At 37.6% G+C, this 17539-nt stretch overlaps 1 protein-coding gene across 11 annotated transcripts in view; it reads left to right on the top strand.

The window, feature by feature from the left end:
• Positions 1 to 17539, top strand: part of GIT2 (GIT ArfGAP 2) — a 34718-nt gene that overhangs the window by 5109 nt on the left and 12070 nt on the right. For 2 of the 11 annotated variants that reach the window (XM_059827602.1, XM_059827592.1), the window contains exons 3-16: positions 441 to 553; positions 1294 to 1399; positions 1762 to 1848; positions 1994 to 2124; positions 3259 to 3353; positions 4178 to 4223; positions 5788 to 5836; positions 7912 to 7984; positions 8328 to 8425; positions 8731 to 8842; positions 9858 to 10000; positions 10798 to 10947; positions 14168 to 14416; positions 15835 to 15924. In XM_059827602.1, the coding sequence (XP_059683585.1) occupies positions 441 to 553; positions 1294 to 1399; positions 1762 to 1848; positions 1994 to 2124; positions 3259 to 3353; positions 4178 to 4223; positions 5788 to 5836; positions 7912 to 7984; positions 8328 to 8425; positions 8731 to 8842; positions 9858 to 10000; positions 10798 to 10947; positions 14168 to 14416; positions 15835 to 15924 (1542 nt within the window). Of the gene's footprint in view, positions 1 to 440; positions 554 to 1293; positions 1400 to 1761; positions 1849 to 1993; positions 2125 to 3258; positions 3354 to 4177; positions 4224 to 4725; positions 4732 to 5784; positions 5837 to 7911; positions 7985 to 8327; positions 8426 to 8730; positions 8843 to 9857; positions 10001 to 10797; positions 10948 to 14167; positions 14417 to 15834; positions 15925 to 17539 lie in introns of all 11 variants that reach the window. The other 9 variants (XM_059827594.1, XM_059827591.1, XM_059827595.1 and 6 more) reach the window with 7 other exon arrangements.

Raw genomic sequence — 17539 nt, 5'->3', positions numbered from 1 at the left:
TTTAAGCTTTCTGTTTCTAAGTTAGTCTCCTTTTATTTCTCTTGTTTTGCTATGATGGACCACTAAAATCAGAATTGTCTATGCCTTTTTAATTTGATACCTTTGTTTTGGAAGGTCACCTTCAACTTTTCTTTCAGACTTCTGCAATGCATCTGCTGCAACCTGAATTTTCAATATATAGCAAGCCTCTCTTCTCAGTAGAGCTACTGTTGGGGAGAGCAGAGAATTTTAAGGGGGTTCTTATTACATTCCACATAATAACCTCCTAAGCATGTGCCTGGTTCTGATATCCCAGGAGGTTATGGGTGCTGGCACACAGAATATGAATCTCTGTTGGCTTGCTGTCTGCTTGAAAATAGTTACAGCTATTCGATTAGTCAGTCTGTGCAGCTAGCAGCAAAATTTCTTTACTGCCTATGTGTATACATTTTGGATTTCAGATGGTTGAAACACTGTATAATAATGGTGCTAACTCCATATGGGAACATTCGTTGCTGGACCCTGCCTCTGTTATGAGTGGAAGGCGCAAAGCTAGCCCACAGGATAAAGTGCAGTAAGTGGAAAATTACAGAATTTTTATTTTCGTAGAAGTGTGATTATTTTATTTAGCAGTGACAGAGGCAGCAAGGTATCCATGGGAACCTGTGTATGTTTTGTTGCTGGAAAGGAGTAAACTGGTTTGTTCACTCATTTTTAAATTCTTTTATTTAAAAAAAAAAATTCCAATAATTATGTTTTTAAAATTTATTGTAAAAATGGAAGTACATTGCTTGAGTTCTCTGAACTATTGATTCCTGACCTCTAGCTTTGAACAGTGAGGACCTTTATTTGTACTTGAATCAAAAGACTTTTAAATCTCATGCCACATGCTTCAGTTAACTGAATGCTGCTAATGAGATTGAGTTTGGTTGATTAAGTAAAAAAAAAATTATTTCTGTCACTGAATATGGTGCTTCATTTTAAAATGTAAATAACTGCATATAGTGAGTATAGATCTTAAGTTGACGTTATTTTAAGTGCAACGTTTGCTTCTAAGAAATACATACTACATCCCAGAGTCTGCAGATATTTTGATGTTTGTAACAAAAGTATGCTCTGTATAGTTAGACAATCTGCACTGGGTTATTTTTTTAAGGAATATATTTTTCCATGTCTGAATTTGCTAGTGGTGGCGTGCAAAGATCTAATGCAATCTTCACCTGTCAGTTTTCCTTTTTCTAGAGCATCTGTATTGTTGTGAAAGTGCTAATATTTGTTTTCTTTCCCTTCTGTTGCTTGGGTTTCTCTTTACAGTCCCAATAAAGCAGAATTTATTAGAGCTAAATATCAAATGTTAGCATTTGTTCATCGCTTGCCATGCCGTGAAGATGACAGTGTTACTGCCAAAGATCTTAGTAAGGTTAGTATGTTTTCTCTGTCAGTCTGCAGAAGGTACAGCTTGTGTGTAACAGAACGGTGAAATCTGACTGAATTAAATTAGTTGCTTTTGACTTGAGATAACTATTGTTGTTCTTCATCACTATTATGTAAACAAATACAGCTCGATTTCAACTTGAAGCCACTTTTTTGGTGATATATATGGATACTGGAGATGTGGGTGGTTGAGAGGCATCAATTTAGGTTAACTTGGAGAAAAACAGGTACACAAAACAGCTGTAGCAAGAATTCTTGCATACCTGTTTCTAAAAGCATGGCTGAAAAAACAAATGCTGAATCGCAGTTACTGCCGCTGTATTAACTATAATCCTGCTTCTTTTTCAGCAACTCCATTCCAGTGTAAGGACAGGGAATCTGGAGACGTGTTTGCGATTACTCTCCTTAGGAGCTCAAGCCAACTTCTTTCATCCTGTATGAACGCTTTTTTCATTATTTTGATATACAACCAATTCTTACAGTTTGTAATCTTTATACTGGTTTCAGCTGATGCACATTATATTTCAATCTTCCACTCAGACTTGTTGATTAAGTAGATATTTTTCTTAATAACTTGTAGGAGAAAGGAAACACACCGCTCCATGTTGCTGCTAAGGCAGGACAGACTTTACAAGCAGAATTACTAGCGGTTTATGGTGCTGATCCTGGCACACAAGATTCCAATGGCAAAACTCCGGTTGACTATGCAAGGTAGAAGGCTCCAACATATGTGATGCTCTTATATATTAACTGATGTTCATAAATCACATGATGAACCTGCTTAGATATGTTTCTGTCCTGAACATAATTTGAGTGTTAAATGCTAATAAGTACTTTTTCCAGAAAGATTGAATGCATAAAGAGTGTAAATAAGCATTTTCATCATTTCATAGCCTGTGTTCTCCTGCATGCTTGGGACAAGAGTTGTGATCCCAGTGAAATGGGCTGTGCCAATCTAACAGCTCACAGAAGGGTAATCTGAGGGAGAAGAGTTTCTGCGAGTTCAGCAATCTGAGTGGACTCCAGGAGTGCGGATTGACGAGGGAATTGCTGTAGGAAAGGGCTGGACTGCACAGATGGGTCAGGGAGCAGGGAGTGGAACCAGGCTTTTTAGCAGCAGGGAACCGTTAGGCACATCCCAGTTGCAGAAGTACACCTGCAGGAAAGCCTAGCTTGAGAAAAGCCCTAGGCTTCCCAAGGGCAGACAACATTCACGTCAAGAAAGATTAAACATGAATGTCTCTGCTGATCAGTTGGGCAGTAATGAGGCACTGCAAGATTTGTAGCACAGCATTGAAGATTTTCTGTGTTTATGTGCAAAATTGGACAGTACTGATCAACTAGAAGCTGCACATTTGCGTAAATAAAGCATCCTCGTTGCTCTGATTGCTTTTGAATTGAGGCCATACATGGAATCTGAAGACTGAGTAAGTTCACTTGGTTGCGGAACACGTTATGCCAGAATATTTCTATTTCTCAGTGCTATTAATCAAATGTGAAGTTGGGTGAGTTTGCTGCATGAGCTCAGGAACTGTCTAGAAAATTGTAAATAACGTATTCATAATAGCCTATATAATCTGTTTATTCTATACAGCAAAGCAGTAGGCAAAGGTTTTCAGAGTTCTCACTGACTTATTTTGTGACGTTCATAGAAGTTTATCTATATTTTTTTTGCCCACTGGAACATACTGTTGAAAATCCTGCTGTGAGTCTGTGCTGTGTTGATACACTCAAACGTGCAGTGTTGAACAGTGGCTTGTACTAAATCTATTTCTCAGACCATTTTTTAATTTTTTGTATGTCTCAGAATGAATAACTAATGTAACTTTTGTGTGTGTAAACCAGGCAAGGTGGGCATCACGAACTGGCAGAGCGCCTGGTGGAAATTCAGTATGAACTCACAGACAGGTTGGCTTTCTATCTCTGTGGCAGGAAACCAGGTAAGTAGGAAAAACTACACTCCAAGATCTTTCAGTGTAAATCATAGGATAGTTCAAACTATGGTATATAATGTTTGTGTCAGTCTTACTACACATTTTATATGCATTTCAAATATTCTAACTTTATATAAATTATACAGGAAGAACTAAAGAAAGGCTAAGATGTAAGATTAGTGATAATGCATTTAAAGTTTAGATAAAACTGCAGGATTTTAAGTATATCTAAATTAAAAAATAAGTTCTGTTTTTCCAGAAATATGTGTTCTATAAATGGAATACCCCTGAAAGTGTGGAGAAACTACATAAAAGATCAGCTGAGTACTGTTAACTTCAAGGAGTGAATTGCTGGGAAAATACAGGTTTTTGTGAATGTTGAGTAGTCTGCAGGAGATATTGTAGAAACTCTGCTGAGTAGTATCTTCTCATTGAAACACAAAAGCAGGGAGTATTCAATTAAGTCGGTGCCTTTTGAACATAAGCACCCTTAAAAATTTTTAGCCGTTAGGTGCCATAAAGGCACCTATGTTAGAACTTGATTTTTTTAAATGGAATTTTAATACAGTTGATAAGCCTTAATTGGAATCTTTGATAACACCAGGAAATTGTGGTAGGAACCTTCTTTTAAGACTTGCAACCTTCCTATAATTGGAAATTGAGTAATGACATGCAAGATAAATTACTCTGTGTTTGCCTGTTGCATATATTCTTGGGTTTCTCATTACTATGTCTTTTAGTAAAACTGAATACCAGCTGTATATCCTGACAACATCCAAAACTATAGTCCAGTAACAACCTATTAAAGTGCAATTTGTTTTCGATTCTAGAGCATAAAAATGGACAGCACTTTGTTATACCTCAGATGGCAGACAGGTAAGTTGCTGATTCCATGGCATGTCTGAAAACATCAAAATAAAAAAACCTAGTAATTAAGTTTCCTTTCCTTTCTGAAACAACTTCTAAGCTTGTTGTCATTCTAAATTTTTAATGTGTGCCTTTATCAATCTTGGAAACTTTTTTTTTCTAGAAAGAGTATTGTCATTTAAACAAAATCAGGAAATTAAAGATGTTTAGTGTATTTGTTTAAAATGCAGGGGGAAGGTGAGACAATTCTATTAAGGGAACATGCATGGGGATTCCTGGGAAACAGATTTTGTAAATAATGTAAGAACCAATTGAGTTAGTTTCCTGACACAGCATTTTGAAACTCATACTTGAAAGAAAGCTGCATTTTTCTCTGAATATATTTATAGTTTTGATCATGTCAGTGCTTTTAACTTTTGGTTATGATTAATGAAATCATATTTGTATGAAACATATGAAGTGTTATTAAAAGTCCCTATTTTTCTTTTATTGCTATGCAATTGGAAATAAGACGGCTGTAAGTAAACTACTGTTCAACTTATTGCTTGCAAAATTTCTATGGAAAACTAATAAAATAAAAATTATAGAAACAATGTAATAGTTGGTAAAATACTTAGAGTTAGCATCTGTAATTTTTTTAGATACGCTGTGTTTAGCAATTGGATAAAGTACTGTATATTTTCAGTGCAAAGTATTTAGCAAAGCAGAGTAAGTATCATTGCCTCATTACACAGAGAAGGAAGTTGGCATGCAGCGAAGAGGTCTTGTTCAAAGATGCTGCTCAGGTTGCAGAGCCTGCAGTACAACCTGACTGTCTTACCTCTGCCTGATGTCCTCCGCTGGTCTTCCGGGTGGTTTTTTTCTTGTCTAGGCGACTGCCTACACAAACTCTCTGTGATGTCAATTAATCATACAGAGGTTTTATTTGAGCCTTTCCATCCTTGTAGGTCAGGGGAGTCTTCCCCTGGGTGATAGAAATATGGACTCAAAATTTGTCAGCTTCCCGATCTGTGGCTTTTATGATAAATTCTGTAGAACTGCAGAATTTTCATCTTGTGCCTCGTGTTCAAGGCTGGAAACTAGTAGAAGAGATTGCTTACTAATCAGCGCAGAATAATTTTAAGCATGGCCCTATTGCTGTAGCCCTTTGCCAGCTTGATGGTCACCTGCCTCCTGCAGAGTCCAGTAGAACAAATGCTGTTTTCTGTGGGCTCGAGTTTTGGTCAGAATGATTGTATTATTCAGATTCCTTACAGAAGGCATTTTGTTGCAGCACAGCTTGACTGCTTCTTGAGCTATGCAAATGTGGGTATTCATATTCCAAAGGATTTTTGGGATTCTTTTGTTTTAAATTTAAGACTGTCATTTAGGAAAGCTTAAGAATATACTAATTGGTATATTAGCGATATTAATAAGATCAATGTATTAAATACTCTATTAAAAATACTAAAAGATTAAGGAGTTTCAAATAAAAATGACATTCTAATCATTGCATTATTGAAATGTAGAATTTGTGTTTAAACAAGCTATTAAATGCTGTAGATGTAATGATCACTTTTTGTTTTCATAGCAGTCTAGATTTATCAGAACTTGCAAAAGCAGCGAAGAAGAAGCTTCAGTCTGTAAGTAAAACTTCCAGTGTGCCGTGTGACACATCTTTGTCTGAACGTGGCAAACTCTGCACTTCACCTTTCAAGCTGGTTTCAGCTGCTATTAATTTCTGCATAAATAAATGTCAACTCTGTAGCAAGTTAAAAGTCTGGAGAAAAACATGAAAATAGGCAGAAATGGAGGAGCAGAGATGATGACAAATCCATGACCAAGAAAAAATACTTGTTGGTCTGGTTTTGGGTAGTATCTCTAGGTCTGTCTCCCCAGTTCAGCACCTTAAACTTTGTTTGCCTTGCTCTCATGTATTTCCTGTGAATCTGTATGTTAAATGTTACTATTTGCCTTTAACTTTCTGGAAAGCCAGAATAGTGCATTACTGTCTGCTAATTAGTTGATGGTAATGCCAGCTCACTAGTTGTACTACAGTGTTGGTGACCAAATCCTTATACAAGTTAGAGTGGGGATATGCTTTCCCTCTACTTAAAGCTTTTAGCTGAAGCAAATTGTATCAAAGGATAAAAATTTTGCAGGTGGGGGAAGAACAATCCTGGTGATGCTCTTCTATTCAACAGTGTCCATTTTTCTCTACACGTAATGCTAGTGGTCACGAAAATTCCAGCTAAGCCAGCCAGCATGTGTAGAGCTGGTATTCAAATAGTAATCAATACAAACCAAGTATGAATTCTACTTTAGAACTGGCTTTCTGCTGTTAACATGCTGCTAGTGGCTACTTCAAATGCATAGCTAGCTAGAAGTAGATGGATTCCTGCATTGTATTTTTGCAAGTTGTGGTGGGCTGACCCTGGCCAGCAGCCCAGCACCAACACAGCAGGACTGGGGAGGGCACAGAAAGAGCAAAAGCGAGAAAACTCATAGGTTGAGGTAAAGGCAGTTTAATAGGTGAAGGGCAGAAGTGAAGCAAACGAAATCATGTAACACCTCCCACAGGCAGACCACTGCCCAGCCAGTCTCTGAACAGCCATCTTGGAAGCCGAAAACCAAACTACTTTTTCCTCCACCCCAGTTTTTCTTGCTGAGCATGCCATGGTATGGAATATCCCATTGGTGGATTCACGTCAGCTCTCCTGGCTGTGTCTCCTCCCAGCTTCATGCCCACCCTGAGCCTACTTGCTGCTGGGTGGTGGGGTGGGCATAGTTTGGGGGGCGGGGGGAAAGAATGCCTTGATGTTGTGCAAGCACTGTTCAGCAGCAGCCAAAACAAGCTAGTGTTATCGACAGTGTTTTAGCCATAAATCCGAAACACAGCAAGCATCATGCAGGCTACTATGAAAAAAGTTAATTCCATCCCAGCCAGACCCAGTACACAAGTAAACTCACTGGCTTTATCTGGGTTCCAGAATGATGGCAGTTGCTCTTTGGTTAAGAATTTAGGACTCAAACTCTGGAAAAAGTGGGACTGGTCTTCGTGTAAATAAAGCTAAACCCTAGAAAAAGTGTTAGGTTTTTCACTCCTTTTAGTACAGCTTGTCCCAGGGAAGGAAGATCAGCCATCTAGTCAGGCTTGCTTACACTGTCAGTTAATTGTCAAGTCTGGTACCCATTACTGATGTTAACGCGCTGTACATCAGTAAGTGAACATCCACACAGCCCTGTGACGTCTTAATTTCATGTCTGATCTTCCAGGAGCTCACTTCCTTGTAACACAGGTTTCGCTCTTGAACGATCCACTGTAGGAACGCAGTTTGAAACACGCAAGCATCTTGTGAGTTTTCACTGTTCAGTTAAGCCCACATCTACAGTGGCATTTGGATACCTAATTCCCACAGTAGGTCTGCTTCACCCCAAATACACAAGTTCTTTTTGTGATCAGATAGGAGAGAAAAAAATCCATTAACCAGTAAAGGAAAAGTGTAGAACAGTATTGTTGTCTCTGTGTCTAGCAATTGGGTGGTTGTATATGTCTGCTTGCTGGATTACTTTACTATGCAGGCTGAGAAACAAGCAATTATATAGGCTGAAAAACAGCCGAGGGAGAGCAGAGTTGTACTCTTGTGTCTTCTGTATTATAGAGGTCTTACTAGGTTTCATTTATTTTCAAGGTGTAATTATTCTCTCCTATCCTTAGCTAAGCAACCACTTATTTGAAGAACTTGCCATGGATGTGTACGATGAAGTTGACAGGAGGGAAACAGATGCAGGTGAAGGAGGCTTTCTGGAATGTGTATAAAATAAATTTGAGTTGTTACATTACTTGCAAGATGCTAGTGCAAGCATATGTTCTGTTTAAAGTACTTTTGTATTCAGTAATTACTGATAATGGTAGTTTCTTTGTCTTGCATTGTCTGAAGGTGATGTTAATTGAAAAATCTTGTGATTTTTACAAAGTAGAGAACCCTCTGGGGAAAAAACCTTTCTTTGAATTGATTGTGTTTGTGTTTGAAATTGTGGTCTTTTATTCTTTGACAAGAAATGCTGTCAAATAGTACAGGAAGGTTATTCCCTCTTTTCTTTTTTTTTTTTTTTTTTCCCTTCCCTGAGCAGTTTGGCTTGCTACTCAGAATCATAGTACCCTTGTGACAGAGACCACAGTGGTCCCTTTTCTTCCCGTAAATCCTGAATATTCCTCAACCAGGAATCAGGTATGCAATCTTCTTAATACTGTAAAACTATTTTTATTTAATAGGCCAGGTATTCTAAGTAATATTGCTTTACTGTACTTCATTACTGTAGAAGAGTTGCATCTACTTGTAAAGAGGTTAAAATAGTTTCACGTTTCCCCTGCCCTGGAGCATGCAGCTGGATAAGTTAAGTCACACTTTTTGCAATAAATGTAACTGAAGAATCAACTCGCTCTAAGTGCTATAGTCTTAGTTTTACCTCGGAACTCTGCTGTTCATCTAATACACGATGTACCTTTTTTTTTCGGCATTATTCTGTAATTTAGGGAAGACAGAAACTGGCTCGATTTAATGCCCATGAATTTGCTACGCTAGTTATAGATATTTTAAGTGATGCCAAACGAAGACAACAGGGGAATCCTCTCACTGGTTCAAAAGGTGAGTATACTTGTGGTTGTTGTCTCTTCCATATGCAATTCTTCAGTAGTTTAATCGATACAGTAGCCTCATTCAGAAGTACTGCATGGATGAAGAAAGACTGGTTTTTTTAAGTAAGAACTAAATCATGTGGATAGGAGACTATTGACAACATGCATTAGGCCACCAAAATAATGCCCACATACAGAAGATTTGTCTGTTAAGGTTGGTATTTGTAATACAATTAAATCAAGTGGGATATGTGCAATTCAGGAACACCTTTTTATGATGGTTGTGATTTTTATGATAACTTGGTAAAATTTTCCAGAATACTGCTGTACAGTTTTAGTGATACTTCTTTTGATTGGCAGCTAGGGTAATGTCAGTGTTCTAGATGCTGGCTTTCTCTGCTGATCTATACATGCAGGACTTTGCTGTAATTTAGATGCTTTTGAGCTTATTGCTAATTTGCCTAAGAACGTTTACTTTATATATTTCTTGAGCATGATAGATATCAAAGAATACGAATACCTATGCCAGCAACCAGACAGAGCCATGGTTCTAGCCACGATGGTACAAAACAACATCTGAACACTGGTTTTCCCTCTGGAGAGGAAATACGAAAAATCTTTTCTAACTTGTAATTTTTGCCTATATTCTTCATTTGAATGTTGACATCTGTTTTCCAGAGTAGTCAGTTTGGGGTTTTTTCCCTTGTGTGAATTTTATTAAGCTGCTAAAGCATGATTCTCACCACTTACTTTAACTTGTCTAAACACCTACAAGAAGTGAAAAGACAAAACCATAAAACTTTGATGCTTTGGATAGTAATAATCCGTACCTATTAGGTGGATCTAAATTATTTTTTTTGAACTGGGCTACTCAAATGATGTTTTATTATGGCATGTCTTGTATTGTCTCACTGGATGAAGATCTTTTCTGATTTTACTTTTTTTTAAATTACTTTAAAGTATGCACTTCCATTTCTTCTCCAAACCTACTAGTACATTTTTAAATGGTGTTTGTTGATCTACAGAAAATGTGGAACTGATACTCAAGTCAATCGGCAATCAGCATAGTAGTGAAAGTCAGGATAATGACCAGCCTGATTATGACAGCGTTGCTTCAGATGAAGATACAGATCTAGAAACAAATGCCGCTAAATCAAACAGACAGAAGGTAGGTTTGAAATATTTATACACACACCAAATTTTATTCATAAAGGTAATCTGCACTCAATCTTTCCTCTTGCGAGGGGATTTAGCATGCATAAATGATCAGAAAATGAATATTCTAATTCATTTTCAAATTCATTTCAGAAGCATGCCTCAGTCTATGAACTTCAACAAAATTAAATGTTAAGGAATTTTTATGTAAATAAAATGCTCCTCTAGAAAAGTAATGTGTGCCACTATGCATGTCTGGAGTTAAGATACAGATCTAATTGCACAGATTAAATAATTGGATCTACCAAAACAGTCTTAATCAGTGATCCTGTGGTATTTCACAAACATTTACTGCTTCCTACTGAAGAAATATTTACAGCAGACCAATAGTGACTGAGTGTTTTAAACCATTCCTGAAAATAATGCAGCATGGTAAAAAAGGGGCAATAAACCTAGTAGTTCTAGTTTAATCTTCCCTGGTAACATGCACACTGGGGATATTTAGTAATCTGTCTTTTATGACTTTCCAGTTCTGTATTGCATATTTAAAAAAAAATTCTTTACGAAAGAGTATTGTGTCACTGAAATGCTGAGACACAAATGCTTTTGTGCACAGAGGAGCCAAGAGTTGATTGACATAATTTTTTTTTTTATATTGGACTAAAATTATTTCAATGAATGGATCTTACTAATTTGAAATTAATTTGAACCATGATTCCTTTGAGTACATGAAAAGCTGTCAAAATCTCATTGTCTTGTTTTCTTTTGGTAGTCTGTTTCTCAATGGTATTGTACTCTTACTGTTTATAGAGCCTGGATTCAGACTTGTCAGATGGACCAGTGACAGCCCAAGAATATATGCAAGTTAAAAATGCATTGGTGGCTTCTGAGGTAAAGATTCAGCAGTTAATGAAAGTGAACATCAACTTGAGTGATGAGCTGAGAATCATGCAGAAAAAGGTAACAGGCACAATACTGTAACCCCTTCATTTTTTGATGTGTTTTAAGTTGACCAGAAAAGCTGCTACAACTGAAGATGCAATAACCCAATATTAGGACAGCAAGAAAACTTATTTTAAAATGGAGCTGCTTTGGAATCAGATGAGACTATAAATTTATTTGGACAGCACATGCTATGAACGTTTTTTTGTGGAGGTGATGATGATCTGCTTAGTTCACTTTTGACATAAGTTTTCCAAGTGACAAGGCAGTTGTTGCAAGTCTTGTATGTTTTTGCTGTCTTGCTTCAAGATAAGCAGTTTTCAACAATGAGGAAGTAAGTGCTACCACACATCTTAGGTGTGTGCACATACGAATCTAATGTACTTCCAACCTTTTTCCAATAAATACATTGGGTTTTTTCAATTAATAAGTCTAGCTGGAATGAAGGGAAATTAAAATCCCAATCCAGTTTGGCAGTAGAAAATAATCAGAAATGTGGCAATACAATATAAACTTTTTGTTTACCAGGAGGCCAAGATTTATTTGTTTGCATGTGGTTGAATCCATGGAAAATAGCACATAAAGGGTATAGTGGTAAACTCAATTACTGCTTTAAACTGTCAGTGTGGGTTTTGTCTAGACTACGATAAGGTAACTCATTTACAATATGAGTTACTATGTATAGATAGTCTTATACAAACAGAAAACTGAATGGTTTTTGCTAAAATCCTGAATTTAAAGCTCCAAAAACCCACTTTGGAAGCCAGACCTTCTAAGCCGTATATAAACAAATCAATAATTTGTTGAATGCTTTGCCGATGTTCTGCTAAATAGAGATTTTTATGGGGTAAAGGGGAATTAATTATCTGTATTGAGTTCACTATCCCGTGTGTCACGCTAGCCTAGAAAGGGCTGGCTGCTTCCTCAAATTAATTCTTTACCTAGTGTTAAAAATCCTGGTTTCCAAATAATTACAATACTGCAGGACTTACAGTGTGTGCCGCAGAAAGCTCTCTCCCTGTAGAGGAAGTTGTTGAAGCTGTGCTCTTGCAGAGGTGAACCTGTGCTGAGAGCTTGTCTCCCTGTTGTCTTGGGACAAAGAGGCTGATGCTTTGGCGAGTGGTGGGAACCGTTGAGCTCTTAGCATCTGAGGCCGAGCCAGTTCAGCAGATTGGAATGTCCTTGTCTGTTCAGTGCCATCCTTCTGTTACAATTGTGTTCAGCCTTTCAGATCTATCGGAATGGTGAATACTGAGAGGAACCTAAGAGATATCAGGGTGTTTCCTTGGTCTTTTAACAGCTTGTACTGGTTAAGCATTTCTCTGCATCAGTTGAATTAACTTTTCACTTACATTGAGTTTCTTTAAATAGATACAGTTTATTTAGGGTAAAAAAAAAAACTTTAGGGCCTATGAATTAATGAGGCTTTAGTATATTTATGTGGTGTAGCGGAAGAGAGATCATTGCTGTGCTGTAGTTGAACTTGTTTTGAAAGATGGTATAGCCAGGGCTCACTCACCCTGGAGGTGAGTTGCACTAATTTTATGTCCTGATGAGGTATTACGGCTATGGGGCTCATTTAACTTAGTGTGTAGTGGCTCAGGATTGGTGAAGAATCGATATAGCTGTGCGCCATTGCAGAATGCTGCATGGGAGGAAGGGATAACAGCTGTCTTAGCTCTAAGCTACTGGGAACTTCAGTACGATATGGGAATTCCCTGCTGGGTTATTTATGGCAAGGCGCCAATATATTTGTAACTACTTCAGCAATTCTAATGCAATAGATGTCTTTTAAGAGTCTCTTTTTTTTCTTTTTTTTTCTAAGCAAGAACTTAGGAAGTCATCAACTAAAAAAATCTCTCCACTTTAGATACACAGTTGGCTAATAAAGTGATACATAATCTTTTGCGTGGAAATTACTAAGCAAAAGATGTTAATTAAAGAAGAGGCAAAGCTACACTTGCTGAATGCCACTTTAGAGTAGATTCCTCCTAAATAAAAACGAAAATAGTTCTGTTACTTTAATGGGCATTCTAATGGAAAAAGTTATTTTTTTATGCATGTGGATTTTTTTTAGGTGCTTATAGGTGGTTAAGAGTTTGGTCTGAGTTTACATTAGCTGTGGCTAAAACCACACCAAAAGCACATTTATAAAACGTGGAAGAAGTTTGGAAGAAGGAGACTATAAAGTTGACCTATTTAATTGCCTCTAATGTCAAACTTTAAAGGGGTGGCTTGGCTCTTGGCTGATCCTCAAATACTAAGACTTGATGCATCTTACTACAGAGCATACAGAAAGCAGGGAGAAAAATCATAAATGGTCTTGATAGAAGTCTGCATGTTCCGTTTAGGGTTCTGGGAAGTGCTTTAAGCACAATAGGATTTTTTTGATAGAGGTAATGTTCTTGAAGGTTCATATGATGCAAAGTAAATGCAAGTAGTAAATGTCCAATTTCCTGTCTAAAAGGCCATCAGCTGTTTTGAAATATTATACTCAATTATTGTTAGAGAATTGCTGATACTGACTTTTTTTACGTCTTTTCTTTATGATGTGTTAATATAGCAAACTTACTCTGAGTAACTCCACCAAAAAAAAAAATCAGAATTGTTGCATTTTTGCTATCCATCAAATATATAATAATAAAAAGCTTTAAAATTATTTCTTGTTGGCTTCTTAGAAAGCAGTAGCTGATACTTAATTTTCATAAACTAAACTCTCTTCTTGCTTTGCAGAGCAAGCTCTAGTTTTCTTTGCGCTGCCTCTGGTGTCTGTGCTGTAGTGTTGGCATTTTCAGATTTCATAGGCCTTATGTTAAAGTCCTCTTTTAAGTTCTTGTATTGACTGCTGAAATGGATCACTTTGCTTGAAAAACTGTTTTGTTGGCAGTCCTTCCCCCCACAACCCCATTATATTACACTGTTCGTGTGCCAGTACAGCCAGGCTGGAAGAAATGGATTGTGTGTTTTTTCTCTACAACAGCCAATTTTAACATCTAATTTACCTTGCACCCCAGCAAAAAGTGCTGGAAATCAGCACATAAATATTTCCAGATCTGGAATATAGATGTTTCTATGCTTATACTGAGCAAGTCAAGTCGATTTTGAAAAAGAAATCAAACCCCCAGCTACTAGTAACTGGATTTACTAGTAAAGCTGACAAGCGTGTATTGTATAGTCAGTTTGCTTTTGACGCTTGCTATTAGAAAAACGAAGTCCCACTGCTAAACATTTCTTTCAGCTTCAAACGCTACAGAGTGAAAATACCAGCCTCAGAAGACAGGCCACAACCAATATATATCAGGTCCAAACTGGTTCTGAATACACAGACCCTACCAACAATTCTTCTTTAAAGCGGCGACCATCTGCACGGGGTAGCAGACCCATGTCCATGTATGAGACTGGATCAGGTCAGAAACCCTACCTCCCCATGGGAGAGGTCACATATCCAGAAGAAAGCATAACAAGACTGCAGCCTTTCCCTCCACATGTAAGTAAAACTGCTGATGCTTCTGCATTTCTTCTTATGTTCAGCTTTTCTGTCTATTCCAACTATGCTCATGTACCAAAGCTGCTCAACTGTCTGCCTCAGAGTGGATTTGAACTGTAAGAATTGTTAATGTTTGCTGTATTAACATGTCTGCAGGAGCTTGATGTTTTGAAATGTAAAAGCTATAACAATTCTGGAATATGTAAACTGGAGCTTTTGGCTTCTGCTCAGCTGTTTCTTTTAACCACAATATATATATGCCAGATATCAATGAGTGGCTGTTTGAAAATCAGGAGGGGGAAAAAAAATAGTATTCCAAGAAGGTAGGTAAAGTTCATGGATTTCTTTCTTGAGATACTCAGGCACGTGTCAATTTGTGGAACTTCAGAACCACCTTTCAAAAATAAAATAAAATTGAAGCTAACTTTTTCATTAGGCCACCAGTTTCTTATTCTGTATTTGGAACTGGAGGCTGAAGGTGGTTTAGCTCTGTTAGTTGAACAAATTCTTCTGGTTTAGTATTTTCCTCTATGATGTGCCAAGAGTGGAGAGGGAGTTCTGTATTAGCCACGAGGATTCTGCACTGACGTGTTCACACTTTAGATAAGTGACCCAACACACACTAGTGCTTATTAAAGTTAATTTTTTGTTGTATCTTTTTAAATTGCCCTGTGGGCAGGAATATGGGACAGTGGGGTTTTGGCACTTATTTAACATTTGTGGATTTGTTTCAATATGTTTCCCTGTTGGTAGCACTCTCTTGAATTTCCTTCCAGATAAACAATTAAGCCCTTTAAAACATATTTGGAAGTTAACAGGTTTTTTGCCTGGCATGAGGGAGGGCAAATGTTCCATGCACATTCCACAGACAAGAGTTGAGTGCACCAGGGAATCAGCGTAGAAATTTGTTTGCTGGGTTTTTCCCCCGCCTTCAATTAAATTATTAAGAACTTTAAACTATGAAACCTGGATAATTTTCAATTATATTGGCATGTTGATATGAAGGCAGTTCTGGCAGCAAGAAATGTCAGAATTCTTTTGTATGTGGCAATGTTTGCAAAACATGACAGTGGTTTGTATAGGGCCTTTGGTCATTTGGTTTGAAATTTAGATAGAAGTAGCGTTTCTGAAGCATTGATTTTTATTTTTGTTTTTTTATGTGGAGTTAGTTTATTTGGTATTATGGTGAATGTATTTTATTCTCTGTGGAATTTAGCACCTCTGGAATATCAATATTAGAATTAACATGAAGTCAATTGTATTTTGCAAGAGTTAAGTCCACTCAGGCTTAGCCAAATTCTCAAAATCATTCTTGCTTTATGTCATCTCCATGGTTTTAAGAATGTTCCTTTATTTCAGTTAAGAATTTATTTGTGTTTTTTTGTTTTCCCGAGTGTTTTTCTTTTTCCCATTTTTAGATCGGGAGGAGTGCGCTTGTGACCTCCTCTTCATCTCTACCTTCCTTCCCCTCCACGCTTTCCTGGTCAAGGGATGAAAGCACACGAAGGGTTAAGTACCTTCCCAATTGGTCTTTTACCTGGAGGAGGTGGCAATCTCCCTAGAAGCCATTATGCCTCTGTCTTCTCCCCTTTTATGCTGTCTAGCCTTCATGCTTGCATGAAGCAGTATCTCATCACTTTCCATTTCTTCTGCCACATGCTGTGGATACTTGCTTCCCTCTAACTTTACAACGGCTAAAATCTTGAGTGTTTAACACCATGCACAGTTACTTCAGATCACTTGTTCAACTGCGTAACACTGAAAACAGCCAGAAGACAAGTTGGTGCTGTTCGGAAAGTAATTTGGCAGGCACTCGCTGATATTTCATAAGCCAATATGTAACTCTTCCTACTGACTACAATGCACTGCATGAGACATACGAAGCTCACTGGGTCCTAGCTTTAGTGCTTGCTTTCTTTGGGGGCTGTCAGTTTGCACCAATCCAGATTGGAGTTGATTGACCATTTATCTAGCAGATGTTCATTAGTTTGTTTGAAGTGAGTTCTTTAAGCATCCAAACAGATAGCCATTCATATTGCCCACTGATACATTTAGTATCAGCTAGCCTGCTTTCTGCTGACCTTGATAGACGAAAGACTGAACGGGAATGGGAATTGTTTTTAGCAAGACTCCTTTCAGGGCAAGATTAAAGACACTGAGAGTGTATAAAGGAAGATTATATTGCTGTTCCGTCAGGATCTACAAAGCTTTCCTCTTAAGGTTTTTCTTAACTACAGTACTGACTCTAGGAAAAAAATTGCAGTGTTACCAAGAAACACTAAATGCATTCTGTAAGCTTATGTTATTGCAAAGACACTGTCTTTGCTGTGGCCTCATATGTGAGCTGTTAGCTATTTGAAGAAGCCTCGTCCAGCTTCTTAAACTTTTTTTAAACACTGTTCTTTTTTTTGTAGGGGGACACTTAAATCTAGTCTTACTCATTCATTTGCTAGAAGTGAGCATAAAATGCCACCTTGCAAAAGGACACATTAGCAAGGCTAACAGTTTGATAGACTAGTCTGTCCGCGACAGCTTCTTTTTAGACCATGTTTTATTTGGGATCCTTGAACTAATTGCGAGTTACACATTCAAAAGAAGGGAGAAGCACATTGCATTTGCAGCTCTAGAATAACATTCATTTTTGGCTGTGAAGGGGCTGGACTGAAGTAATGGACCCTGAGCAGGTACAGCTTGACATGTTGCAGACTAATGAGTGCTGAAGATGAACAACCCATAGCTTTTACGCTGCTGTTTGACCAGCCTGAGCTACCAGCTTGCACTGCTTGCAGAAAGTACCCTCCATCATCAGAATGAGTTGATTACGTTTTGAGGTCTCGCCCTGACTAAACCTCTTTAACTTTGAAGCAAATATTGATACAAGGTCCTTTGGGCTGTTTTTAGATGTTTATGTCTCGTTTCTTAGAAAATAATGAGTAGCTTATACCTGTTTTGTTGTATCAGGTGTTCAGGATTTAGGCTTTGCTTATTTCTGTGTTAAAACAAGACTTTCAGAGAGTAAACTTGAGAGAGAAGTATTTGTATTTCTTTGTAAGACTTAACTGATTTTAAAAAGATCTTTCAAGAAAAGTTCTCTGTTTTTGCTCTGCTTTTTCTGTGTGGTTA

Source organism: Gavia stellata, chromosome 21 (genome assembly GCF_030936135.1).
Source record: "Gavia stellata isolate bGavSte3 chromosome 21, bGavSte3.hap2, whole genome shotgun sequence".
Taxonomy (NCBI): Eukaryota; Metazoa; Chordata; class Aves; order Gaviiformes; family Gaviidae; genus Gavia; species Gavia stellata.
Note: the sequence above shows the minus strand (reverse complement) of the source record. Positions and strands in the feature narration are given on the sequence as shown.